Genomic DNA, 27,305 nt, shown 5'->3' with positions numbered 1-27,305 from the left:
CCAACTTATCCAGCATTTGTTTTACACAGCGAATGCCCTTCTAGCCGCAACTCAACACCAGGAATACATAATGTTCAAGTCCAGTTTTTGACACTCATAAAGACTGTCATAGAAACATCGGGGTTGATTTAGATCACTCATATTGCCAAGAAGCTTTGATGTATCATCACTAACCTGTCAAATGTCCCCATAGCAATTAAACAGTATAACCTAGCAACCATTTAAAAATAGCAATATCTCTACATCAGAACATTGTAGGGACCTGGGCATTGGCTTGTTTGACTCATTAACAATGATAATGGAAGCCAAGTGCTAAAAACGATTAGCTACATGCTATGAATGATTATCTAAATGCAATAACTTATGCTAGAAATGCCTACTAAGTATTAGCATTTGATCAAACATGTACCACCTAACAATGCCATAAACATTTTAGCAACTGCCTAGCAACCACTTAGCAACCGCTGCCGTGCTTTCTGCCAACTGCCATTCCCAGTCCTAGCGCAGTCACGTTGGCTTTCTCAAGCCAACATCAAAGTTTATCAATGAACTTTAGGTTCTAGTTTATTGTTGCTCTTGTAGTTGTGTAAATTGGTTCCTTGTCCTCATTTGTAAGTCGCTTTGGATAAAAGCGTCGGCTAAATGACTAAATGTAAATGTAAATGAACATCCATCGTGGAGAAGCTGCAGGTGGGAGAGGTCACCGGCTGGTGTGCAGGCTGGCTCAGTGACTTGTCTGTCACTGGAGTCTTACAGGAATCAGTCTCATGCTCTCCACTCCTCTATAACCATCACAGGAGCTGCTCAGGATACGGCCTGGTCCAGGAAACAAAAGACTAACATAAGCACAGATGCTGTTCAAACTCTGTTCTTTGGGAAGTGTTCCTGGCTCTGATTGCCTTAAATAACGCAGACTAACAATCCTTTAGAAGATTTAAATTTCAAAAGCGTTTGTGTCTTTAATCTAGTCATAAACTGACAGAGTGTGTCTGCTTCCTGAACTGTGCCAAGAAGGCTGTTCCAGAGTTTAGGTGCCAGATATGACAAAAAGATCTACCGCCTACAGTTGATTTTGATATTCTGGAATTAATTAATTGTCAAGAATGAATTAAGTGTAATGAACGTGAGAGGCTATAATACACCAGGAGCTCCCTCAAATACTGGGCAGCTAATGCCGAGTTCAGACTTCATGATTTTCAAACTAGTCGTGTCACAGATGTTTTCACACTGCATGACTATCTGGGCTAGTGTTTCGTCGCTGCTTTGTTTACACTGCAAGATGGATCGGCGACAGGGACGTTGACTATGCATGACTTAACTATAGGAAGAATCGTCGACAACTTCGTCCAAACTACGTCTCACAGCCAAAAGCACGTCGTATATCTTTTGTTATTAACTACATAATGAGAAAGAAGCCTTTAATGGGGTTGAACATGTACATGTTTGCTCACCTGGGTTTAAAGGGAATTAGCCATTTCTCCTCAACGTTGATAATAAACTAATTTCTTTCTGTATTAAACATCAAACAGACACGGTTGCTCCTGAGTCCTGTCAAACCTCCCCTAGTTTTCCCTCCATTTCCTGGGTTCAAATAAACCGAAAATTAGCGCTTTTAACTTCTCCCCCAGCCTCCCGCTGGCCTGCAGCAGGTATACACGCACACACAAGTGAAAGCTGCTCTCTCATTGGCTGTAGGCGATGGCTGATGTTATTTTCAGTCAAAACTCAATTCACACGGCATGATTTGAATCGCAGACAGCTCCAGATATTCAGCACGCCAAATATCTCACAGGCATCGGCGACTCATCTGCGATTCTCTCAGATCGCGTCTTTGAAAGTTCATACTGTGTGATTGTCTCTCACGTGCACGAGCAGCGATTTGCCTGTGATTTCAGGCATTTGTCGGCGATTTCTCAAAACCTGTCGGCGAGCCAAATCGGGGCTAAAATCACGCAGTCTGAACTAGGCAATTTCCCTCAACTGTCTTTGTTAAATGTTTTAAACCACTTTTTCATAGAATAACATTTGAATGTGTTAACTTACAGAATTTTTAATTATACAGTTGAAATAAACACAATTTACTATAAAAACAGCATAAAAAGCATTGATTATTTTAAACAAACATATAAAAATCTTTCACTCTCAGTAGTTAGTGCAGATGAAGTTGAGTCTGTGAGATTCAGGAAGGCTGATCCAGGTCTGATCTCCTCCAGACTGAACTGCTCCTTTTCTGTTCTCCAGTTTGCAGTTTTCCGGTGTGCTGCCGTTCCCTGGAGCCCAGTTCTGATAGCACACCATGTCTCCACTCACCCAGAGCCACATGTTCATGCTGCAGTAGTTGTGTAAACCCAACCACACTGCCTCAGTAGACGCCAGTTTAACCACGTTCATCACACGACGCTGCATCTCCACTGACTGAACCGAGACCAGATCCACATGATGCTGTCTGCAGTATCTCAGAGCTTCAGACCACGACAGATTCTGCTGGATCACAATCAGTTTATCTGGACACAAAACAAAGCAGAAACTAGAGAGAAACTGATCAACAACAACATGCAGAACAAAGAGATCTTTAAGAGATCTGGAGCTGATGATGGATTGAGTGTGTTTAAAGGATCTGCTCACCTTCATGACACGCAAAGGAAAACTGGTAGTGACAAGAGATGTCTGCCCAATGTCCCTGAGTGTTCTCCTTTAGCCCTGTGCAGTTTTCATTACCTTCATTATTATTTGGTTCACCAGTCAACCAGTTTCTGAATGAGGAGTTGCTCTGATCTGACCACTGCCATGTGTCTCTGAACAGACCGATCCAGACTGCAGATCCAGATGAGTTTCTGTCATTAATGAACTTCTCCAGCTGTTGATTGTCATTCTGGTTCCTCACACTGACCAGATCAATGTGATTCTGTCTGCAGTAACTCTGAGCAGATTTCCAGTTCATCATCTGATTGACGTACACCAGTCCTCTGCTCACTTTGTGGAAAAAAATGGAAACATTAGTTTATTAGTTCATTTTTACTATGCTTTGAATGTGAACAAAGGCAGTGGTGAAAGCATATTGCTGCGTTCACACCAGTCTAGCGCGAGTGATTTACATGTTAAGTCAATGCAAACGCGCGAATAGACATCCTGTGGCGCGAATGACGCAAATTGTGCGAATGGCGCGGGGCGAATTGAGCGTTTTGCTCGTTTGACGCGCTTACCGAGCGTTTCGAGCGAATCTCTCGATTTCGAAAATCTGAACTTCAGCGTACATTCGCACCACGTTAACCAATCAGAAGCTTGCTCTTGTGGGGACGTGATTGTGACGTAGAACCAGTTGATGGTGTCCCGAGGGAAATCATCCAGCCTTCACCGACAACAGTTCATAAAACTGGGCTTGGCTCAGTCAGAAGCACTGCTGAAATCCTCCGTCATCCAGATTCAGTTTCTGGAGGAGTTTATGAGCTCACAGAGCTGGATGCACCTCTGAAAGGATGTAGTGGACTCAGACACGACCCTAAACGTATCAACGCTGTTTTTCAGTCTCCATAAAGCACATAAACACTGTTATTTTCTTCATAAAATCCATGTTAGCCATTTAGCTATGAAGCTAGAGTCTTCGGGCAGACAGAAGCCCTGCACATCACGCGAATCCAAATCTGTTCTGAAGTGAATTTGACACGCGAATGAAGCGGGGTTTGACGCGTGTATGAAGCGAGTAAACTCAAATGTTCACGCTGCTATTTACACGCGAATAGCGTGATTTATCCGCGCGTTCCGCGTCTGGTGTGAACACAGCATGAGAAAATCTGTGTTACAGAAAGTTTTTTTTTTTCTTTTTTTTTTCCTGTTGTAGAGATTCATTTTCCTCAGACTTAAATGTGCCCTGCAGTAAAAACTCTGGAATCTAAAGAACAGGACATTCAAAAAAGTGACAGCCTTTGACATGTTCTTGCCCTCTTTCCCCATTGCTATTAAAAAGTAAATATATATATATATATATATATATATATATATATATATATATATATATATATATATATATATATATATATATTCAGGTGTGATAGGTAACAAGGTTTGGCTTTCTTTGCTTTGATAACCTTTGTTTTAACCCCAAACAAATGACTCATGTTTTCTAGCTCCAACAAAATAACCATTCATTAATCTCTCACTGGTTATTTAATTGAAATTAGTAGAAATTGTAAATGTGTCAGCACACGAGTCTGTATCTAAACCGGCCCATAATGCATCAGTACTCTTAAATTTATCTTTGAGTAATTGATGTTGTGCAGTTAATTCTGAATTGGCTTTTATTGTTTGATTAATCAACTGCCATGATACACTTTCATCTGGAAAGTAAAGTGTTAAAGGGGTGGTCCACTACGACAGGGGTTTTCAAACTCTTTAATCTTAGGGACCCCCAAATATAATGATTCCTTGCAGGGGACTCCTTTGCCTAAAGTTTAATGGCATTTATGCATTTCAAGTATAAATGTGTAAACTAAAATTCTGTTTAACGTAAAGTCATTATAGTTCATATCTCACAGGCATGCAAAATGGTATTGTTTTTAAAACTTTATTTTATTAGTTGGAAACTCACTATAGCAAAAAAATATTCTCAAATTTTTTATATTTCATTAAAAAAAAAACAACAAAATATTTTTACATTAACAGAACAAGATAGCTTTTTTAAATAAGGCACTGGTAGATGAAAAGTTAAACCTGGACATTTGTAACATTTGTAGTTTCTGTAGTTTTTTTCTCTGTCTTGTATTTATGTAAAACTGCAAAATATTTACATTGAACTTATGTGTCTGCTTACTGTGTTGTCTGACAAAGGCATACAATCTACCTTTATTGCTGCTTCCTCTCCAAATAACTCTTTGACGATGTCTTTGGTAGCTGGTAATAACAATGCTTTGCCAACTGTGTGCGGCTTCTTAGCACGCGCGATGTGGAATGATGACAATTATGACGCTTTTGAACACCTCTCAGGGACTAATGCTTGCTGCCTAAAAATACAAGCATGCCGGGCCAAACACAACTCCTGGGGCCTCATGTATCAACGCTGCGTACGCACAAAAACTTTGCGTACGCCAGGTTTCACGCTCAGAATCGCTCACGTTTGGATTTACTAACGACGAACTGAACGTGGGAATGTGCGCAGCTCCACGGCAGCTTTATGGCTGGCGTACGCACATTTTTTGTGCGTGTCTGTTTTATTTCCATTGGCGACTCCTAGAGGCAGTTGTGTTAAATTCCTCTCTACAATGTGTCTGAGCCTTGCAATGGCAGCTGTATGAGACGGGTTCATCTAGCAGGTATATAAGGTTTCCATACCATATCGTTGACCAGCTTAACATTAAAGCACAATTTGCAGCGGTCGCCTGTTTTCCCAATGTAATCTGAGCTATCTACCACACGCACATTGCTATAAAGACACTATCTGAAGATGAATTTGCATGCGTGAATCAGAAACATTTCCATTCAATAAATGTGCAAATAAAATATGATGCACAGACTTATTAATGATTCTTACTTGTCTTCCTCGTGATAAATAGTTGGCAAAATCTGATATGTAGCGGGGGAAAAAAGAAGAGTGAGTTTATCAGATGCTGGATTGGAACCGAGTTCATGCTCGAACGTGTCAAAACATGATGACATGTGTTTTACGAGCTGCACCACTCAGACTGTTAAGGGTACTGCAACATTTTGCACTTATTGATCACACTATTTCTTTTTTTTAATCCACTCAGTGCGATGTTCAGACCCAACTGTGTTAACCGCATCAGCTAAACTCTCCCACTTTATTTTTTTCTTTATTTTTTTTTCTCGTTCCTCCTTTTCTTGCACTTCTTCTATGAGTGATGTCACTGGGGGTAGGGTTAGGGGTGGGGTTGGTGTACGCATTAAAACAGCTTATAGGAGGAGGAGCGACAGCTCATGCTCCCCCTCGCTGGAGCTCAGCTCTGCTCAAATGGCTCTGCAGCGAGCACCGTCTCTAAAATCATGGTTTACTATTTTAGGTCTGTTAGGATTACCTAAATGACTTACATTTACTAAATGCCAGAATAATGAGATAATTTTTTACTAATTTCTAGACAGTCAAAAGTTTACACACATTTCCTTGGTATTTCTTTAGCTTTGCTTTTAATCTGTATAACTTTGGTCAAATGTTTTGGGTCTCCTTCCACAAGCTTCTCACAATAGTTTGCAGGAGTTTTGGCCCATTCCTCCTGACAGGATTGGTGTAACTGAGTCAGATTTGTAGGCTGTCTTGTTCGCACAAGCTTTTTCAACTCTGCCCACAAATTTTCTATAGGATTGAGGTCAGGGCTTTGTGATGGCCACTCCAAAACATTCACTCTGTTGTCCTTAAAGCACATTTTAACTAGTTTGGCAGTATGCTTAGGGTCATGGTCTGTTTGGAAGACCCATTTGTGGCCAAGTTTTAATTTCCTGGCTGATGTCTTGAGGTGTTGCTTCAGTACAGTGGCTTAGAGCAAAATGCGAAGGCCCCCTTGGAGGGATCACCGACGGGGCCCCCAGTCGAAGGTGGGGGGAGGTTTGTGCTTATACAGAGATATACACATATATCTGTGATCGGGAGTTTTCCTGGATGTCAGTATGCAAATTTTTTTTTTAATGAAAATTATAATTTTACATCACTTTTCTACATTGATGGATCAGTGACCCCATGGGCATTCCTGACAAAAAGCTTTTGTTTGTGTGTACAGAAATGTACTATTCACCCTCCCTGTTAAATTTGATTTAATCCGTGTCCTGAAACACAGCTCCTCTCCTGCTTTCACTTCTCATACTGACGGAGGGAGCGATTTGTTTGTGAATGAATCTCCGTTATGAACGACTCGTTCACTACATTAACACAATTTTCTGGCAGCGCAGCATCTCGTTGTCATATTTCTTTTGCATTGTTTGCTGATTTTATACAACAAAACTAGCATAAGCCGAGTATTTAGTGCGAGTTGGAGCTACTTTGCCTTACTTTGCCTTATTGTTATCATCAATAACGTTACCTGTTTAGCACAAATTTCAGAACATACAAAAAAAGATAAAAACTTAATCTGACCTATGAAGTGTTCTGCCTTTGTTTTCTTTGTTTGCTCGATACTACACTCGTAGACAGCGCTAAAGTCCCGCATCTGTAATAACACTGTCCTGACTAGTGTGGTTGAATGACATTTGTCCTAGGAGCACTGTACCAATGTAGCGGCGCTACAGACGCATGCTCAGGGTCCCTATGCGATATCTAGTGTATATATCTATGTCACAAATTGAGGAGCGGGGAAAATAGGCGGGGTGGATCGACAACGCGGGGAATTCTTCACAAACTAAGGAGCGGTCACAAACCGAAAGCCGCGAGAGCGTCAAAGTAGCCAAAAGTCATTCATATTTTAACGAGAACCGGCGGCGAGAAACAGCGGCGCGTCTTCAATGGCTATGACCATGACGCGGTTCGGCGGCAAGCAATCAGAATGAAGTAGTCCACCGCTTGAGAGGTGTTCAGAGAACATAGACCTGTGAACTTTGGTTCCGACCACAGTTGTTCCCAAGAGTTTGATTTATTGCAGTTCCTGAATTTTCAATTATTGAAAATCGCGACGACGTGGGGCCCCCTAATCACGCGAGGCCCCCCCGCGGTGCGTGCCCTGCGGGCCCGTCCGCTACGCCACTGCTTCAGTATTTCTACATAATGTTCTTTCTTCATGATGCCATCTATGCTGTGAGGTGGACCAGTCCCTCCTGCAGCAAAACAGCCCCACAACATGATGCTGCCGCCCCCATACTTCACAGTTGGGATGGTGTTCCTAGGCTTGTAATCTTTCCCCTTTGACCTTCAAATGTAACACTGGTCATTATGGCCAAACAGTTCAATCTTAGTTCCATCAGACCACAGGACATGTCTCCAAACATTAGTCTTTTTCCCAGTGTAATTTAGCAAATTGTAATCTGGGTTTGTTGTTGATTCTGGCTTGTTGATGTTCCCATGTTGTCACACAAGGAAGCAGTGTGTTTGAGCTTTTCCTTAAATACTATGTATATATATATATATATATATTATTTTTTTTTTTTCATGAAATTGTACACTACTACTCTAATGCTGTTAAGTCAATGCAAATGCGCAAAAAGACATCCTGCGGCGCGAATGGTGCGGCGCGAATGACGCAAATGGCGCATCGTGAATTAAGCATTAAACGCGTTTGACGTGAATCACTCAAGTTCAAAAATCTAAATTTAAGCGGACATTCGCACTAGGTTAACCAATCAGGAGCTTGCTTTTGTGGAAGTGTGATTGTAACATAGGGCCTGTTGTTCGTGTCCTGGGGAAAATCCTCTAGGCTAGTGGTTCTCAAACTGTGGCACGTGTACCACTAGTGGTACGCAGGCTTCCTTCAAGTGGTAGGTGGAGCAATCACTGAATAATTAAAGTAATAAAATGAATGCACTTTTACCCCTTTGATGCGTACAATAATACCGATGTGATCAGTAAATTGATTTTAATAGACTAAACCTTTTATTTTCAATTTTCTAATGTTTGTTATGTATTTATCAATTGAAGTGAATTTCCTCTCCATATATGTAACGGTTGTTGGGGGTGTATCCTGTATTTTTATATCCCTGTGTTGACAGGTGTGGTTTTAATCACTTGCTTTTCTGACACACAAAGCCTACTCCAACAGATCTAAATTCTAATTTAAGCATGTAAATCCAATTGATATATTTTAAATACAAGTTAATGTTTAGATTAAGATTTATGTTGCATGTATAAATGATTCATTTTTATATTTAAAATTTATCAAAAAGAATATACATGAATATACTGACATATAGCATATATATTTACAAGGTTTAAGGAATGTTTCCAGGTTCTGATGAATAGGCTACTATATAATAATACTCATTTACATTTAAGTACAGCAGTCAGTTTTCTTCTTACTTTTTAAGAACAGTGCCATTTTAAATTAACATATAAAAGCACATTTTAATTTAAACACTGACATTTTATTTTATTTTTTTTACCTGTAAGCACAGTGCAGTGTTAATCTTCAAACTATTTATAATGTTTAAAGTGTCTGCCAATAATAAATATTCTTAATAATAGGAATTAATCTGCCATGTTTTTGAACTGTCCAGAGCTGTAGCTGCCTAAAGGCTGATTTATACTTCTGCGTCAAACACCGGCTTATGCTACGACGCTGACGCATAGCCCTTCGCCGTGGCCGTCGGTGTCGCTGACGTGCACCTCTCAAAAAATGTAACTACATGTCGCAACGACGCGTAGCGTAAGCTCTGTGATTGGTCGGCTTGGTAGTGCTGACGAGTCTGGGCGGCACCGAGAGCCGCGCGAATGGCGCGAGCGATTGTTTACAAGTGTGGAGTCCTGTGAAGAAGCTCCAGGTGGAAAGTTTTGTTTTGTGTTTACCTCATAGTTAAAATTGTTGCACGTCTGCCGGTTCCTGCCTCAAAATGAGCGAGTTTGAGCCACTTGTACATCTCGGAAGTGTTCAGGAAAAGCAAAAAAGCAGCGAAGAAACTTGACACAGAGGAACATTTACACCTCACTGCCAACTAGCGTTTCGGAAGTGTTAATGCAGACCGACAGAGACAGTGCAGAGAAGTATAAATGCACAGCTACGCGCGTTGCATGCGCCGTGGGTTACGCCGGTCACCTGATGCAGAAGTATAAATCAGGCTTAATTAGGCCTACTGTACTTTAATACTGGTCATTATGGTGGTACTTGGAGAGACAATTTTTTTCTCTGAGGTGGTACTTGGTGAAAAAAGTTTGACAACCACTTCTCTAGGTGACACCGACAACAGTTCATCAAACTGGGCTGGGCTCAGTCAGAAGCACCGCTGAAAGCCTCCATCATCCAGGTTAAGTTTCTGGAGGAGTTTATGAGCTCACAGAGCTGGATGCACCTCTGAAAGGATCTAGTGGACTCAGACACGACCCTAAACGTATCGACGCTATTTTCAGCCTTCATAAAACACTTAAACACTGTTATTTTCTTCATAAAATACATGTTAGGCATTTACAGTACCAAAGAAGCTAGAGTCACCGAGCAGACATAAGTCCTGCCCATCACGCAAATCTGTGTCTGTTTTGAAGTGAATTTGACATGCCAATGAAGCGGATTTGATGCGCGATTGAAGCGAGTAAATTCAAATGTTCACGCTGATATTTACACGCGAATACCGCGATTTATCCGTGCGTTCTGGATCTGGTGTGAACACAGCATTAGTCAGTGATTGTCAGAAATCATCAGGGGCCTCATGTACGAAGACTTGCGTGGAAATTATACTAAAACATTGCGTACGCACAAAGCTGTAAATGTTCGTACGCAGAAAAAAATTCAGATGTATGAAACACTGCGTACGCCGAATCTCACGCATATTCTTTTGTACATCTGAATGAACGTGAAACTGAGCGCAACATGCACAAGCACAAAACCCCTCCCTGCCTCCTCCCCCGTATGAATATGCTAATGACTCCACTTTGGCAAAACCCAATGATAAAGCAACGGCAAAAGCAAGCAAAAAGAGAAACTTTAAACAGAATGTGAATTGGAGGTGCTGCTTTCAGAGGTAGACCGGAGAAAAGCGGTGTTATTTGCAAGTTTGATCTCCGGATTTAACAACAAAAGAAAAAAATGAAGTGGGAGAGTTTAGCTGATGCGGTTAACACAGTTGGGTCTGAACATCGCACTAAGTGAATTAAAAAAAGAAATAGTGTGGTTTATAGGTGTAAAATGTTGCAGTACCCTTAACAGTCTCAGTGGTGCAGCTCCTAAAACGCATGTCAACATGTTTTGACACGTTCGAGCATGAACTTGGTTAGAATCCAGAGTCTGATGAACTCACTCTTCTTTTTTCCCCCGCTACATATCAGATTTTGCCTACTATTAATCACGAGAAAGACAAGTAGGAATCATTAATAAGTTCATCATATTTTATTTGCACATTTTATGAATGGAAATGTTTCTGATTCACGTATGCAAGTTTATCCTCAGATAGTGTCTTTATAGCAATGTGTGTGCAGTAGATAGCTCAGATTACATTGGGAAAACAGGCGACCGCTGCAAATTGCGCTTTAATGTTTAGCTGGTCAACTGTATAGTATGGAAACCTTATATACCTGCTAGATCAGGGGTGTCAAACTCAATCCTTGGAGGGCCGAAGCCCTGCACAGTTTAGTTCCAACCCTGCTCCAACACACTTACCTGTAGGTTTCAAACAAGCCTGAAGGACTCAATTAGTTTGATCAGGTGTGTTTATTTAGGGTTGGAACTAAACTGTGCAGAGCTGCGGCCCTTTTGGAACTGAGTTTGACACCTGTGTGCTAGATGAACCCGTCTCATACAGCTGCCATTGCAAGGCTCAGACACTTTGTAGTGTGCAATTTAACACAACTGCCTCTAGGAGTTGTCAATGGAAATAAAACAGACACGCACAAAAAATGTGCGTACGCCAGCCATAAAGCTGGCGTGGAGCTGCGCACATTCCCACGTTCAGTTCATCGTTAGTAAATCCAAACATGAGCGTTTCTGAGCGTGAAACCTGGCATACGCAAAGTTTTTGTGTGTACGCAGCGTTGATACATGAGGCCCCAGGTCTCTAATGCTGTGCCTATGCTCCATCCATTGAGCCTGAATGTATGAATTATTCTGGTCGTAGGCTGAAACATGAGCTGAAACAATCTACTAGTTACAAAGATTTCAGGAGATATTAGAGTCAAACAAGAATTTGACATTTATTTGTCAGGCAAATATTTTCCATTCCAATTCACATAATTAAACAAAATAAGCCAATCAAGATTGTACAACATCAATTACACAAAGATACTATTAAGAGTTAGAGATTGATACTTGACTGTGTAGAAGTACGTTGCAGCATATAAGCCTTGATGTAGAGCTCAGAGACTCACAAACTGCAATGGGGTATCCTGTCTACAGAATCCCCCAGACACGTCTGCACATTTCCCTTAAATACTCAAATCACCACAAGTGATTCATGACAATAAAAGCTTCACCAAGAACCTAGCCTGGTCATGAGTTGAGCATCTGAGCATCTGGCAAAGATCTTATCAAAGTCAAAACCCAAATTAACTGATATAAGGGAGATTGTAAAATATTACAGTGACATTAAGACTACTTTACCAATCACACAGAGACATTTAAAACGACACCAAACATGAATATAAGGCCACGAGATACACCATATTAAAACCTTAGACATTCTATGTGGAATGTGAGTGAGCTGCTCTGGTGGAGAAGGTAAAGTCCAGGGCAAAGAGGGGGGCTCAGGATGCATGATCGAGACAACCTGAACAACTGCTTTACTAGCTGATCTTCTCAGATTAGAACATTTATTGCGGGTGAGGTTTGGGCGACCGCAAAATAAGAGCGTGGGGGCAGGGGCACTTCAGGTAATTTTGGAAGGACACTTGCTATCTAAGACTAAAAAGGGCTTGAGCCCTATGTGTGCACGTGCCTGCTTTAACCCAAACCCCAACCCCAATCCTAACCCCAGCCGAACAGTCTACTTATAATCAAATGAGAATTAGTTGACATGTAGATGCAATGTAACTCAATGTAAATTCAACAAACTAACCATCAAAATAAAGTGTGACCAAGATATAACTAAAGCAAAATGCAGCAGCGAAAAGAAAGACACCACACTACCAGAAAAAAACAACATGACAAAAAATCATGTTGACGGCTGATGCACATGACTTCTTTACTTTGAGCCAAATTATAGCACAATTGTTGATTCTCTACTTTCTAATTAACTGAAATTTATTTATTTATTTTTTTTGAGAATTTTTTTTCTAAAAGGGAATGACTGATGTTTTAATGTACCTTAAAACCAGTGATAACAATGTATGTTGAGTCCAGTAAAAACAACACAAACAAACAAAACAAAGGTCAAAAACAAAGTCATCCAAGACAAGGAACCACTTAGAAATGCTGTTTAACTGGGGTCCGTTCTTCGTACGTGGATTATTCGGTTAGCTGGATTTGGATATTGACGATTTGACAGGATCCAGGATCGTTTCGTTCTTCAAAGCTGATCCGAGAGTTGTTGTCATGGCAACAGTTCTGCTAGGTCAAACCTGATCGGGAGCAGGTTCAATTCATATAAACAGGATTAGATTGGCTTAGTTCAAGTAAAGATAATAGAGAAAGTATGTACCAAATTCTCATATTTTCTTACAGTAGTAGTTATATACACTTGGGAAAATGGTACATATTTTTTTAACTATATATATAAAGTTATAGTCATTATTAAAATAAATTAAGTTATACATATTAATAAAACTTATGCAATCTGCACCCTCGAAATGAAAGTAAAAAGACTGCCACCTGGTGGTGCAAAGAGAAAACTTATTGATATGAACTTTTTAGATCGCTTTAGTACAAATTGTGTATAATGGAAATGCACAATATGTCACTTTTTTAAAAGTAATAATACATTTATGCAGTCATAAACATGTTTTGATAGTTAATATTCCGTTGATTTGATGCTTCACAAAAGTTGCAGACGCCTTTACCAATATGAAAATGCTTTTGTAAACATCCAGTTATTCTTTACACCGATTAAAAAACGGCTACAATAATAAAGAAAATCTTTTCGTAATGTAGAACTAAATACATTGATTTGCATTGAAATACATGATGAATACACTTGACACATGAAAGTGTAAAGCCTGCAGCTCACAACAAATGTGGAAAGTTCTTGCGTGTCATATTTAACAAACCGTTTACTGCTAATTTGATGTAATTTTGCTCACATGGATAATTGAATATTAATCAGATGATGTCATTACGCTGCTGTGCCGTCAGCCAATCGTTGCATTGCTGATCATGATTTGGAGGATCGATAGATCTGTCCTTCACAACACATGCAGTGATCTCAGATCAGTTTATCCAGACATTCTAATCTGATTCGCGAACTTGTTTGAAGAACCAAACTAGCGAGAGATCAGTTATCAAGATTAAAAGATCCAAGATCTGCCAAATAATCTTAGATCATTTAAGCGAGGTACGAAGAACGGACCCCAGGACTCGGCAAGTGTGCGTGAAAAAGAGGCTTTTAAATAGTCCGCATAATCAATAATGATGAGCTTCAGCTGTGTGTGTCCGTGTGTCCCGACTATTGTCAGCTGTGGAAGTTGTTAGGTACAATGACGTCTACGAAATGTAGTTCAGCAGGAATACAGGAAGCAATCTCGAGCTGGTGATCACAACTCATGGGCTCTTCAAAAAATATATACAGAGAAAAGTACATTTAAATTACCCAAGAAATGTTACATACAGTATGTGTTTAAATGAAAGAATTTTCCATTATGCATTTTAAATAAACACTACATTATAAAACTGTACAAAAAATAATCATTGATTATTTAAATCATAATAAAACACAGGTCTTTCACTCTTAGTAGTTTGTGCAGATGAAGTTGAGTCGGTCAGTTTCAGGACGGCTGATCCAGGTCTGATCTCCTTCAGACTGAACTGCTCCAGATCTCACTGTGGGCTCACAGTCCTCCTCTGATGTGCCGTTCCCTGGAGCCCAGTTCTGATAGCACACGGTCTCTCCACTCACCCAGAACCAGATGCCCAAAATGTGGGAGAAACGTAAACCCAACCACACCGCCTCAGTAGACGCCAGTTTAACCACGTTCATCACCTCATACTGCATCTCCACTGACTGAACCGAGACCAGATCCACATGATGCTGTCTGCAGTATCTCAGAGCTTCAGACCACGACAGATTCTGCTGGATCACAATCAGTTTATCTGGACACAAAACAAAGCAGAAACTAGAGAGAGAGACTGATCAACAACAACATGCAGAACAAACACTGTGGAGGAATTTGTCATGTCAGACATGTAGAGTCAACTTTAAGAGATCTGGAGCTGATGATGGATTGTGTGTGTTTGGAGGATCTGCTCACCTTCATGACACACAAAAGGAAACTGTCGATTACAGGAGATGTCTATCCATTTTCCTTGAGTGTTCTGTTCAATTGCTGTACAGCCTTCATTCCATAACATATTATTTGGTTCACCAGTATCCCAGTATCTGAATGAGGAGTTGCTCTGATCTGACCACTGCCATTTGTCTCTGAACAGACCGATCCAGACTTCATGTCTATATTTCTGATTGTCATTAATGAACTTTTCCAGCTGTTGATTCTCATTCTGGTTGCTCACACTGACCAGATCAACGTGATTCTGTCTGCAGTGACTCTGAGCATCTCTCCAGGTCATCTCCTGTTTCACAAACACCAGTCCTCTGCTCACTTTAAGAAAACCAAATAGAAACATTATTTTATAGGTTTATTCTTACTCTGCTTTGATGAACATAAGCAGAAGAAAAGCATGTTGGAGAAGAGTTGAGTTGTTATGAGTTTGTTGTTTATTAATATTTCTATGTTCACTATTTAAGATATTTAGACTATGGTCTGTAAGTCTGTAATTCAGATGTCTTTTCCTGTTTGCCTTTGTTAATAGTAGATTTGCCAGAAATATTTGCCACAAAATTACAAAGCAGATTTAGGTATTTGTTTAAGCTTTACACTAATTTTATAATGTCATATTTAATAATAATCACATTTAAGCCTTTTTGAAACTTTTGTCAAATTAATGTTTGCTGTAAGTGTCTGTGTACTCACTGTTGTAGCAGATGAAGCGACACTTCTTTGTGCATGGCAAATCATGCCACTGTCCATTTCTTATAAAAGTACAATCAGCATTGCCGTCTGGTTGTCCAGATGCCCAGTTTAGAAAGAGCGCAGGATCACCTGAAGACCAATGCCATTTGTAATGTCTCGTCTTCTGAAGACCAATCCAGATACGTCTGTTATTCAAACTCTTGTTCAGCTGGATCATGTCGTTCACGTTGTCAACAGTGGCCAGATCTGTGTATTTCTCTCTGCAGTATCTCTGAGCTTTAGCAGAGTTCTTGTTCTCATTTATAAAGTGATACTGACGCTGAACACATTCAGATATGGAGCAGAGAGCTGTGAAAGAGACACTTTGCTTTAATGCTTTTCAGAACAGAGTCAAACCTAATGAAACTATAAACCATAAATAAAACTACAAACACACTCACCAATGAGGAGAAGAGGGAAATATAGAGTCTGGGCCATTTCTGAGAAAGAAACACATTGAAAAACACACTCTAAAGTTATCTTTGAGTAGAACATGATCATGTATTAAAGAATGTCAGCAGCAAAACACAATTCACAAACCTTAAAGACTGATTTTGATGTAGATGTGTGTGTTCTTACCTCAAAGGTGGTGTGTTTCTGTCCTCAGTCTGCTGTTTCTGTCTGCTGTTTTGGGCTATGTGATTATTTTATATCATGTTAATTTTTTATTATTACTGTAAACTGAGGCCGTTCTTCCTTATTCAGGTGTATTTGCATAGTTTTCTTTGTTGGTCTTTGTTTCTGTACATCACTGAAAGCAAGTTCATTTGAATGTGGTAGAGAGTCCAGAGTCTGTATTCTGTAATAAAAGGTTAAAGATAAGACTTTCTGTTCGGCTTAGTTCCTTTATTAATCTGGGGTCGCCACGGCGGAATGAACCGCCAACTTATCCAGCATATGTTTTGCGCAGCGGATAACCTTCCAGCTGCAACCCATGTCTGGGAAACATCCATATGCACTCAGACAATTTAGCCTACCCAATTCACCTGTACCACATGTTCTTGGACTATGGGGGAAACCGGAGCACGTTGAGAAAACTCACGCAAATGGAGGGAGAACATGCAAACTCCACACAGAAACGCCAACTTTTATTTATTTGACATGGACATCACAATTACACTGGACAACCAGATGCATTTGTTTAAGTGTTTTAGCAAACTTGCTAATTCTCAACACCTGTCCACAGGAGGCTTGAAAGAATTTGACAAAATGGAAAATGATAAAAAATACACAACATTACATTTCTTTACATAAAATTACTAAAGGCAAAAGCAAAGTTGGCCACGCAGTAGTCTTGCTGTCGCCTTACAGCAAGAAGGTCGCTGGGTCATTGGTTCGAGCTGTTTCTGAGTGGAGTTTGCATGTTCTCCCTGTGTTCACGTGGGTTTCCCCCACGGTCCAAACACATGTGGTACAGGTAAATTGGGTAGGCTAAATCCTACGTACTGTATGAGTGTGTGGATGTTTCCCAGTTATGGGTTGCAGCTGGAAGGGCATGTTGACATTTATTTTATTTATTCATTTATTTTAAAGTATGTGTTATGCTTAGTTAGCACTTCAGTCTACTTAGTTTTTTATTTTTATATAAAGTCCATATAAGGTCATAACATATATTTTGATTACATGTGACATAAGTTTGATACTAAGATCATGCAAAGTATTTAGCCTTATAAAAACTACATTGATTAATTATTTATTTTATATATATATATATATATATATATATATATATATATATATATATATATATATATATATATATATATATATATATATATTTTTTTTTTTTTTTTTTTTTTTTTGGACTTTTTTTATTTCTCTTTGCATCAGTATTTGATTTATCACAGATAAAAGGGTTGGGTACCAAATCCTGGTGCCATTATTGCACCGGTACCTTTGTAACCGGTATGTACCGTACCAAACCAGCATATGAATTTCAGTGCCTAATTTCAGTGCCACTGGTGCTACGACAAGGACGTAAGAAGCATCAAGGGGGGCATCAAAGACACTCATAGGTACACGTTGTCACACCATCTCTAAACATTTAATTCTAAACAACTTTAAGGAATACGAACAGGTGATGTCAGGCGTTTGTTCTTGTTGCTTAAGGAACGGACGCATGCAGTACAGCGTATTCGGTGAGCAATAGCGACTCTTTAGATCAACACGCATGATGGCGTTCATCAAATTTGCTTAAGCTAAGCGTTCCAAAGCATATTTTACAAGCAAATATTCTGTCACAGCAATGAGAAGCAGATGCTTTACAAAAGTTGTGTGTAAGGGGGAAACACATCAAACTTAATGATACATTTGAGGGCTCAAAGGCAGAAGAATGCACTGTCTCTGTCATCGTCTGGCACTTTCAATGAGAACGTACATGGACACCAATGCTCCAATTTGAATATGGTTAAGACAATACTCTGATTTAGAGTCTAGACTACCATGTAAACAGCGATTTTCGATTACCTTAAAGGACCACAGACACCTGTGTCGCAAAATGAATAGGTTTTTTCTTTCCATTCAACGTGCGGTATCAAATTCCATTAAAAGAGCACTCTTCCTGCAGTCCTTACTTAATACTCTCATTAAATACCTCAGTTTGTCAAGGGTGCATGAATAAAAAAATTAAACTGCAGTTAAAGTCGAAAAATTAAAAATGAAACTCCTGAAATTACATGACACTCTGGAGGAAACATGGATAGTGTGGTGACGCAATGACGTTGATGGATCTATGTACTATAACATGTAAGACGGGATCATGAAAGGAACATTCAAAAAGCAACTCATGTAAACACCTTAATCATATTACTGTCTTATTCAGATTAAGGCAAATCATTAGATTACTGATAACCATGTAAACATAGTCACAACCCTAGAAAAAGGGTTCAGTATTTTGTTCAGTATTTTGATGAGAGCCTATCCAGAGGTTAGCAGTAAGCTAATGTAATTTCATAATGCAAATCTTAAATTCATGCAAACCAACAAATGATCCAAGGAAATATATTATTGTAATTTCAATATATAAAATTAAAAGACTTTACTTGAAGCTTAAATTATATTTTCCTATTCAAAATATTTTTTAAAAGATTTTGTCAAATAAAATATTTTTCTAGAGTCATCCACCATAATTTTGGGACTCAAAAGTATCAGTTCAGACACCTTTATTGGCACAGTACAGTTTTAAAAGTATCGATTTAGCTCTGGTATGGAAATAACCCCAAACGATACGATACCTAACCCTAGTCATAAGGATGAGTCAAGTCACTAGAAGAGTAAATGTTCTACAAACATATAAACTATTAAATTATGATTGTATATTCATAAATGTGTTCTGTTTTCCTGTGAATATGTGGTTTTATAAATGTGATGTTTTGATGTGAATATGAAAATTTCCTATTGAACTAAAAAACAATGATAATTTAAATGAGTTTATTTGACCTAAAGGAGTTGAACATACATTGCAAGATATTTTTAAATGAACTTTTACACAATCTAAAACAACAACATTGTATTTTATAGAGACAAGCAAGATATTAGGCTCAGATGCAAAACACACTTTTTAAAGCAATATATTATGTAAAGATATGACCAATGCAGAATACACTGTTGAAAATAAAGTCACAACACTACCAGGAAACCAAGATCTAATGAAATCAATTTACATGAACTATTAACTTTTTTCAAATGTTCAGAATGCTTTAATCCAAACAATTGAACCATTATTATCTTTGTTAAATCTCTCAAGCCTCCTTTTTGTTGGAAGAGAATGAGATCGAAATTTTAAATGTACAAGAAAGCCAAATATATAAAAAAAATAATTTCATAAGGTCTGTAAAAAGGATATAAAGTGCACAATAGTAAGTTAAATGGCTGCAATAAATGTTACACACAGTAAGTGTTTAAATGAATGAAAACAAGTCTTTTACTTTTAGTAGTTTCTGCAGATGAAGTTGAGTCGGTCAGTTTCAGGACGGCTGATCCAGGTCTGATTTCCTCCAGACTGAACTGCTCCAGATCTCACTGTGGGCTCACAGTCCTCCTCTGATGTGCCGTTCCCTGGAGCCCAGTTCTGATAGCACACGGTCTGTCCACTCACCCAGAACCAGATGCCTAAAGCGCAGGAGTGACGTAAACGCAACCACTTTGCATTTGGTTGGCGGACTTGTGTTTGACCTTTTGCCTGTACGATTATGATTTTGGATGTTCATTTATTCACCACCAGTTTTTCTTCACGACAATCCAACCATTAAATGCATTTGAATTTTACCTTTGTCCCCATCACGTGAAATCTCGTAAGACCTGGAGATCCGCTAAATGGATTACAAAGCTCCAATGTTTAAATGTGTAATAGTTGATCGTCTTCAGAAATATTTGTTGTTGTGCTAGTTGAAAGTCTCTTCACATTCCAATAGTAATGATTAAAGTAAATGAACTAAATGTATTTATATGCATTTTTATACTCTAGGTAAGGCATAGAACTAAAAAAAATGTCTAATGTAAAATTTCAGGCCAAACACTACTATAGGTAGCCCAAACTGTCTGTCAACAAATGTAGATTTGTATATCTGTGTACCCTGTTCAAGCAGACAGATACGGCATTTGCATGTACATGTGACCTGCTGATGACAGAGAGTGTAAAATGGCAGACAAACAACAACAACAATCTGAACGTCTTTCAATTTTACTTTTGCATGTTGCTTTTGCTATACTGCTCAAAACCGTGGTCTATGAATGTTGTAAACCTATGTTAGTCACTTCAAGTGTTCTTTTACTAATGGACTATATGCATGTAATATGGATGACAGATATTGACGTCAGCAGAACCAACCACACTGGAAATCCTTGCATGCATGAAATATTGCACAGTTTTACACACGTTTTGCTTGCTACACAACAGAAAATGTGCTAGATTATAAAAGCATACGCTATTATAAAGTACTATAGCATTAACAATACTGAATTACATAGTTTAGTGTTATAAGGTATACCTGTAAATACTGAGATGTGAAAATAAGAGATCACCCCCCACCCACCCCTTAACAAAAATAAAAAATCCCAAAATTACCCCAAATTACTAAATCTGCTTATCTGAAGCTGTTTAATTGTCAATAAACAATCGAAATATTCAGTAATATGTTTTTATTATTATTATTATTAATTACAAAGGATATAACAAATAGCAAACATTAGAAAAAGAATGCAAAATCAAACAGATTTGCCTACTCAAATAATAGATATACAGAAACTTATTCTAAGCTATCACCATTTCTTCACAGCAAAATTTAATTAAACATTCTAACTAAACAAATCTCTCGTTTAGATGTTTATTTTAATTACATTACATCACACAGGTTGGTGTCACTTTAAGAATGCACAGATCTATAATGAAAGCATTTGAAACCAGCAAAGCAAAGACACCAAGATCGACATGTTCACATGATAGTATTGTCTGTTTGAACATGCACCCAAAACCCTGAGTGGGTTTCCACTTTTGCCCCTCTTCAAATCGCGTACAGAATCCATTCGGGAAACAGCATCTAAATATCAACATGGAGCGTGTCAGACAGTCACTCATCGCAACATGAACTGACTGATTTGAGGATTGCATAGGAGGGGCAACAGCACCTGTAATAGAAAGGAAAGGAATGCCACCTTTTTTATATTTATGTCATAGTGTTTTCAAGCCTAAATAAAATAAAAGCTTAGTTTCATATTTAAGAGCAAGGGGCGTCCCCTAGTAGTTCAGCAGTACTATGCGTATAGGTAAGCCTAAAAATATGGAAAATAGTTTAATGCTATGTTATAAGCTTGTCTATTCAGTGTGTGTGTGTTCAGGACTTCAGGCAGTGCGGCTTTGGAGAGCAGGGAGTGAGGTTTGTTCTCAATTCTGTTACACTAAGTTAGCGTAATTTTTAGTTCATAATTTAGTCCAAAAATCTAGAGGAGCTGGAAAAATGTTAAAAAAAAGAGTTGCTTTAATAATAAATTCACTTTAAAATATCTGGACTATTTTAGTGTCAAATGTGGTCTAAAATATGACAAACCCATCTACTGGGTTAATTTGATTAATTAAATTTAGAGGCCAAACATTTGGGTTTGTCTGTATTTTACCCAAGATTCACAAAGATTTAAAAATCCACACAATGCTGTGCTTTAAAACCCCTTATCACTACCTTAATACATTTATGCTAACTGAACTCATAGCCATATGTTTTATAAAATGATTACTTCACAATCCGATGATTAATGAAAATGAAAGAAACTCATCATCTTACTTCTTCACTCTCAGTAGTTTGTGCAGATGAAGTTGAGTTTGTGAGTTTCAGGACGGCTGATCCAGGTCTGATTTCCTCCAGACTGAACTGCTCCAGATCTCACTGTGGGCTCACAGTCCTCCTCTGATGTGCCGTTCCCTGGAGCCCAGTTGTGATAGCACACGGTCTGTCCACTCACCCAGAACCAGATGCCCAAAGCACAGGAGTGACGTAAACCCAACCACACCGCCTCAGTAGACGCCAGTTTAACCACGTTCATCACCTTATACTGCATCTCCACTGACTGAACCGAGACCAGATCCACATGATGCTGTCTGCAGTATCTCAGAGCTTCAGACCACGACAGATTCTGCTGGACCACAATCAGTTTATCTGGACACAAAACAAAGCAGAAACTAGAGAGAGACTGATCAACAACAACATGCAGAACAAACACTGTGGAGGAATTTGTCATGTCAGACATGTAGAGTCAACTTTAAGAGATCTGGAGCTGATGATGGATTGAGTGTGTTTGGAGGATCTGCTCACCTTCATGACACACAAAAGGAAACTGGTTGTAATTACTAGAGTAGTCAGCCCATTGTCCTGATATGTTTGGTTGAATAGCGGCACTGTATGAAGAATCTTTAAAATTAGCAGCCCAGTATCTAAATGAGGAGTTGCTCTGATCTGACCACTGCCATGTGTCTCTGAACAGACCGATCCAGACTGCAGATCCAGATAAGCTTCTGTCATTAATGAACTTCTCCAGTTGTTGACTCTCATTCTGGTTCCTCACAGTGACCAGATCAATGTGATTCTGTCTGCAGTAACTCTGAGCGACTGTCCAGTTCATCGTTTGATTGACAAACACCAGTCCTCTGCTCACTTTAAGAAAATAAATTAAAACAATATTTTATTAGTTTATTCATCTGCTGTATGTAAACAAATCAGTACTTACAATTTAAGAAGAGTTTTTGTAGAGTTGTGTTATTATAAGTTTATGTTGATTAGAAATATTACTATTTTAAATCCTCTAAGTGGAATTATAATTCAACATCACATTTTCTGTTTGTCTGTGAGATAATAGTACAAAGTAAATTTGACTAGATATGTAGTTTATTTTTTTTCATAATTTTTTACTTTTGTCACGCTTTAATTGTTTATTAAAGCATACTTTGTTATGAACCAATCCCAATTTTACCCCTTAGCCCTTCCCCCTACCCCTTGTTTTTCGCATTCCTGTGAAGAGGTAGTGGTGTCCCAATTCTCTTTAACTTGAAGGCGTAGAGCTAAGCGCAAGGGGTATACACCCTTTCGAATGAAGATTATTCAGGACCACAGTTAAAACCAAGGGGTAAGAAATTTTCCCTGAATACACCAGCCACAACAGCAGGATGGCAGATCCACAAAGTAGTATTTTTGCCATTATTACGAATTTTTACAACAAACAAGCACATGTTTTAATATATTTAGAACTGCGTTGGTGTTTTACCGTCATGCTTTAAAAAATAAAAACTCTAAAATAAAAACAGCAAAATTGTGCAATCTGTAATCCCTAATAATAACTTCTGTCCAGCAGTCCCACAACATTCTGACACTTGACGAAACTTAAGTACTCTCAGAAAAGTCTAGTGGCTGGGAATGAGCATTTTTACAGTGTCTGCAATAATGTTAATGTTGTTTTGGAGTGTTTATGTAGATGAATATGGCCATTGTGTAAATGCACAGTACAGTTATGATCTTATTGCCACATTAGATAGTTATGATAACATAATATATGCCTTCAGTGATTTCTTAAAGATAAATACCAAAAAATAACACAACTGGAATAACTACAGAAGTCACCATAGTCTGATCTTACATGAAGCAAGAGATTGCGATGACGTGTGCAGGTGCTGTAGTGCTGTCCCAATTCTTAGGGTAAACTTTACAGCCCTTTGAGATGAACGTTTGCCACTGTAGTTTGTACTTACTGTTGTAGCAGATGAAGAAACATGTGTTATTGCATGACTCAGCAAACCACTGTCCATTTTTTATTGTGCCACAATTATAACTGTTGTTTGGTTCTCCAGATGTCCAGTTCAGAAAGAGCACAAGATCACCTGAAGACCAATGCCATTTAGAAACATTCGTCTTCTGAAGACCAATATAGATATTCTGATTGTGTACATTATTCACACTCTTCATCAGCTGGATCATGTCGTTCATGTTGTCAACAGTGGCCAGATCTGTGTATTTCTCTCTGCAGTATCTCTGAGCTTCAGTCCAGTTCTTCCTCTCATTTATAAAGTGATACTGACGCTGAACACATTCAGATATGGAGCAGAGAGCTGTGAAAGAGACACTTTGCTTTAATGATTTTCAGAACAGAGTCAAACCTAATGAAACTATAAACCATAAATAAAACTACAAACACACTCACCAATGAGGAGAAGAGGGAAATATAGAGATTGAGCCATTTCTGAGGAAGAAACACATTAAAAGAAAACACAAACCATCATTAGGTTTGGAGTAAAATGCTAGAAAAAAAAACATTTAAGCACAATCCACAGTTTCTATTACTATGTCTGCAATCTGTTAATGTGTAAATAATGTAGATGTGAGTTGTTCTTACTTCAGAGCTGGTGTGTTTCTGTCCTCAGTCTGATGATTCTGTCTGAACTTCAGACTGTGTGATTATTTTAGATCTGCTGTGATCCGTCATTCAGCACGTCACTATATTTGCTTATTACTCCAAACAAAGGTCTTTTTCATTTTTCTTCCTCATTCAGGTGTATTTATACATATTTTCTCTGTGTTGTTCATTGTTTCTGTACTTCTTTGGAAGTTTGTTCATTTGAATGTGGTCAAGAGTCGAGTCTATGTTTTTTACAGTATTTATATGGAAGCTTCACAAAAAAAATCCACCTCAACATTTGCTTTTAAGTATGTTTTTTTCTTTTTCCATCCTCAATCTTTCTATAATGACATGCTTCCACACCCCCAAACACAAAATTTAAGATGCATTATGCATTCATAAGCACAGTATATACTCGGTGGTGTCGATATATTGGACAACAACAAACATGTGCAAAAACAACAGAAAAAACACTCAGCTATTTATTTAAAAAAAAACATTGAGCATTTGTCATGTTTGCTGACTTGCATGCATATGAGGAAATCCAGAGGCATCATGTACGAAGACTTGCGTTGAATTCATACTAAAAAACATTGTGTATGCACAAAGCTGTAAATGCGTATGCAGTGTTTCATACGTCTGAATATTTTACTGAATACGCCGAATCCCACGCATATTCTTTTTTGACATCCGAATTAACGTGAAACTGAGCGCACGTGCACGAGCGCAAAACCTCTCCCTGCCTCCTCCCCTGTATGAATATGCTAATGACTCTACTTTGGTAAAACCATACAAAAAAGCAATGGCAAAAGCAAACAAGAAGAGAAACTTTGAACAGAATTTGAACTGGAGGTGCTCCAATCGGAGGTAGCCTGGAGAAAACGGTGTTATTTGCAAGTTTGTCGTTGGAATAATCCAGTTGAGGGATTTCCACCAATTTGATTGACAGAGATAACAAAGCTAAAGAGGGCAAACATCAGCAGTATGAGTGGCGTAGCTCGTAACACACATGGCAACATGTTTTGACACTCATTCATGAATCCGGTTCGAATCCAGCGTCTGATGGACTCATTCTTTTTCCCCCCACTACATATCAGATTTTTCCTACTCTTCATCACGAGGAAGACAAGTAGGAATCATTATTAATTGTGAGTATTATGTTAAGCGCATTTGAGGATCACATATTATTTGAACATTAATTGAATGGAAATGTTTCTGAATCACGTATGCATATTAGTCTTCAGATGGCACCTTTATAGCAATGTGTGTGCAGTCAATCGCTCCGATTACATTGGAAAAACAGCAATCACTGTAAGTTGCTCTTTAATGTTTGGCTGGTCAACTGTGTGATACAGAAACCTTATATACCTGCTAGACATGCAGTTGATCTCGTCCCATTTGTCATGTGCAATTTAACACAATTGCCTATAGGAGTCGCCAATGGAAATAAAACAAACACACAAGAAATGTACATACCCCAGACATGACGTTGGCGTGGACCAACGCACATTCTCACGTTCATTTCATCGTTAGTAAATCCAAATGTGAGCTTGAAACACGGCATACGCAAAGTTTTTGTGCGTAGACAGCATTGATATATGAGACCCCAGGTGTTACAACCCTTGATTGTAACTAGTCAGGTCTGTTTTTTTGTCTTTTTTTCTTTTTCTATTTTAAACACACAAAATGTAAAGCCAAATACCCATATAAAAATAATAAACAAAAAAATATCCTGTACCTAAACACCTAAATGAAACTGGGCGTTTACATAGTTTGCTGAAGTTTGGGTGTGTTGCTTCACATGAAAATTAGTTTCGGCTTCCCGCCTAACGTAACAAGGTGGCGGAGCCAAAAGCTCTCAGTGGCGCAGCAGAAACAAAGTGTCCTGAATCGTCGCGCCACGCATTCCAGAACTCCAAACACAGACCTCCATCATGGCAAATACAACAGCTGAAGCTCTGCCGCATGAACCCCGACAGAAACCCAGAACTCCAAAATGCAATGCGCCGCGACATGCAAAAAGTACAAGCAATAATTCCGATCAGAGCGATAATGTGGAGAATATTGATCTTGTGTTGAGCCCAATGAGTCTTTCATCTAAAAATGGAGCAAGGATGTTCCTTTAGTGATATCACTTTGACTCATGCTGAAAATGGCAGATGTGAAACAAGAAACTGAGGATATGATTGTGACGCGAGGCTGTCAATTAATATTAGTGGGTGGGGGGACCACACTCCTACGTAAAGTCGGTCTGAAAACCGCTCCAACTGGTCCACCGTTTTTATGTTGTTAAATTGAAAAAAAGGACTCTGTGTGTTTATATCACCCCAATATGACAGTCTATACACTATACCTACACACATGTCTGTCCAAACAGCTTGAAAAGTAGATTTTTCACCATAGGTGACCTTTAAAACCCAGGTGAGCCAATATGTACATTTTCTACCCCATTAAAGGCTTCTTTCTCATTATGTAGTTAGTAAGAAAAGATATACTATGTGTGTTTGGTTGTGAGACGTAGTTTGGACAAAGTTGACGGCGATTCTATCTATTGTAAAGTCATGCAGTGTGAAATCCCGTCGCTGATCCATCTTGCAGTGTAAATACAGCAGCGACAAAATGCTATCCCAGATAGTCATGCAGTGTGAAAACATGTGTGACACAACTACTTTGAAAATCACGCAGTCTGAACTCGGCATAAAGAAGC

The 27,305-nt window shown here is 38.8% G+C and overlaps 4 protein-coding genes across 9 annotated transcripts in view; all 4 read right to left on the bottom strand.

Annotated features, from left to right (window-relative positions):
* si:ch211-225k7.4 overlaps positions 1-27,305 on the bottom strand; it is a 494,418-nt gene that overhangs the window by 51,904 nt on the left and 415,209 nt on the right.
* Positions 548-3,973, bottom strand: LOC137496089 (macrophage mannose receptor 1-like). The gene is made up of 2 exons (XM_087260522.1): positions 2,626-3,973; positions 548-2,504 (listed from the first exon to the last, which is right to left on the bottom strand). The coding sequence occupies exons 1-2, from the start codon at positions 2,942-2,944 to the stop codon at positions 2,143-2,145; spliced, it is 681 nt and encodes a 226-aa protein (XP_087116648.1). The 5' UTR covers positions 2,945-3,973; the 3' UTR covers positions 548-2,142.
* Positions 11,739-16,425, bottom strand: si:dkey-83f18.4. 3 transcript variants are annotated; one of them, XM_087258339.1, is made up of 6 exons: positions 16,304-16,425; positions 16,126-16,164; positions 15,686-16,033; positions 14,966-15,313; positions 14,068-14,807; positions 11,739-12,985 (listed from the first exon to the last, which is right to left on the bottom strand). In XM_087258339.1, the coding sequence occupies exons 2-5, from the start codon at positions 16,160-16,162 to the stop codon at positions 14,446-14,448; spliced, it is 1,095 nt and encodes a 364-aa protein (XP_087114465.1). In that variant the 5' UTR covers positions 16,163-16,164; positions 16,304-16,425; the 3' UTR covers positions 11,739-12,985; positions 14,068-14,445.
* Positions 19,645-25,899, bottom strand: si:dkey-83f18.7. 4 transcript variants are annotated; one of them, NM_001100071.1, is given in 6 exon segments: positions 19,645-19,858; positions 22,216-22,371; positions 22,528-22,866; positions 23,955-24,311; positions 24,404-24,442; positions 24,596-24,634. In NM_001100071.1, coding segments are annotated over 5 exon segments (1,095 nt in total). In that variant the 5' UTR covers positions 24,441-24,442; positions 24,596-24,634; the 3' UTR covers positions 19,645-19,652.

This window comes from Danio rerio, chromosome 7, assembly GCF_052040795.2.
Source record: "Danio rerio strain M-AB ecotype USA chromosome 7, GRCz13ab, whole genome shotgun sequence".
Lineage (NCBI taxonomy): Eukaryota > Metazoa > Chordata > Actinopteri > Cypriniformes > Danionidae > Danio > Danio rerio.
Note: the sequence above shows the minus strand (reverse complement) of the source record. Positions and strands in the feature narration are given on the sequence as shown.

Coding starts and splice junctions, on each gene's coding strand:
- LOC137496089 (XM_087260522.1), bottom strand. CDS start 2,944: ATGATGAACTGGAAATCTGCTCAGAGTTACTGCAGACAGAATCACATT. Junction 2,505..2,625: donor TTCCTTTGCGTGTCATGAAG/GTGAGCAGATCC, acceptor TTTTGTGTCCAG/ATAAACTGATTGTGATCCAG.
- si:dkey-83f18.4 (XM_087258338.1), bottom strand. CDS start 16,225: ATGATCATGTTCTACTCAAAGATAACTTTAGAGTGTGTTTTTCAATGT. Junction 15,314..15,685: donor TCGCTTCATCTGCTACAACA/GTGAGTACACAG, acceptor GTTTTCTTAAAG/TGAGCAGAGGACTGGTGTTT. Junction 14,808..14,965: donor TCCTTTTGTGTGTCATGAAG/GTGAGCAGATCC, acceptor TTTTGTGTCCAG/ATAAACTGATTGTGATCCAG.
- si:dkey-83f18.7 (XM_087258340.1), bottom strand. CDS start 24,440: ATGGCTCAATCTCTATATTTCCCTCTTCTCCTCATTG. Junction 24,312..24,403: donor TTTCCCTCTTCTCCTCATTG/GTGAGTGTGTTT, acceptor TCTCTTTCACAG/CTCTCTGCTCCATATCTGAA. Junction 22,867..23,954: donor TTTCTTCATCTGCTACAACA/GTAAGTACAAAC, acceptor ATTTTCTTAAAG/TGAGCAGAGGACTGGTGTTT.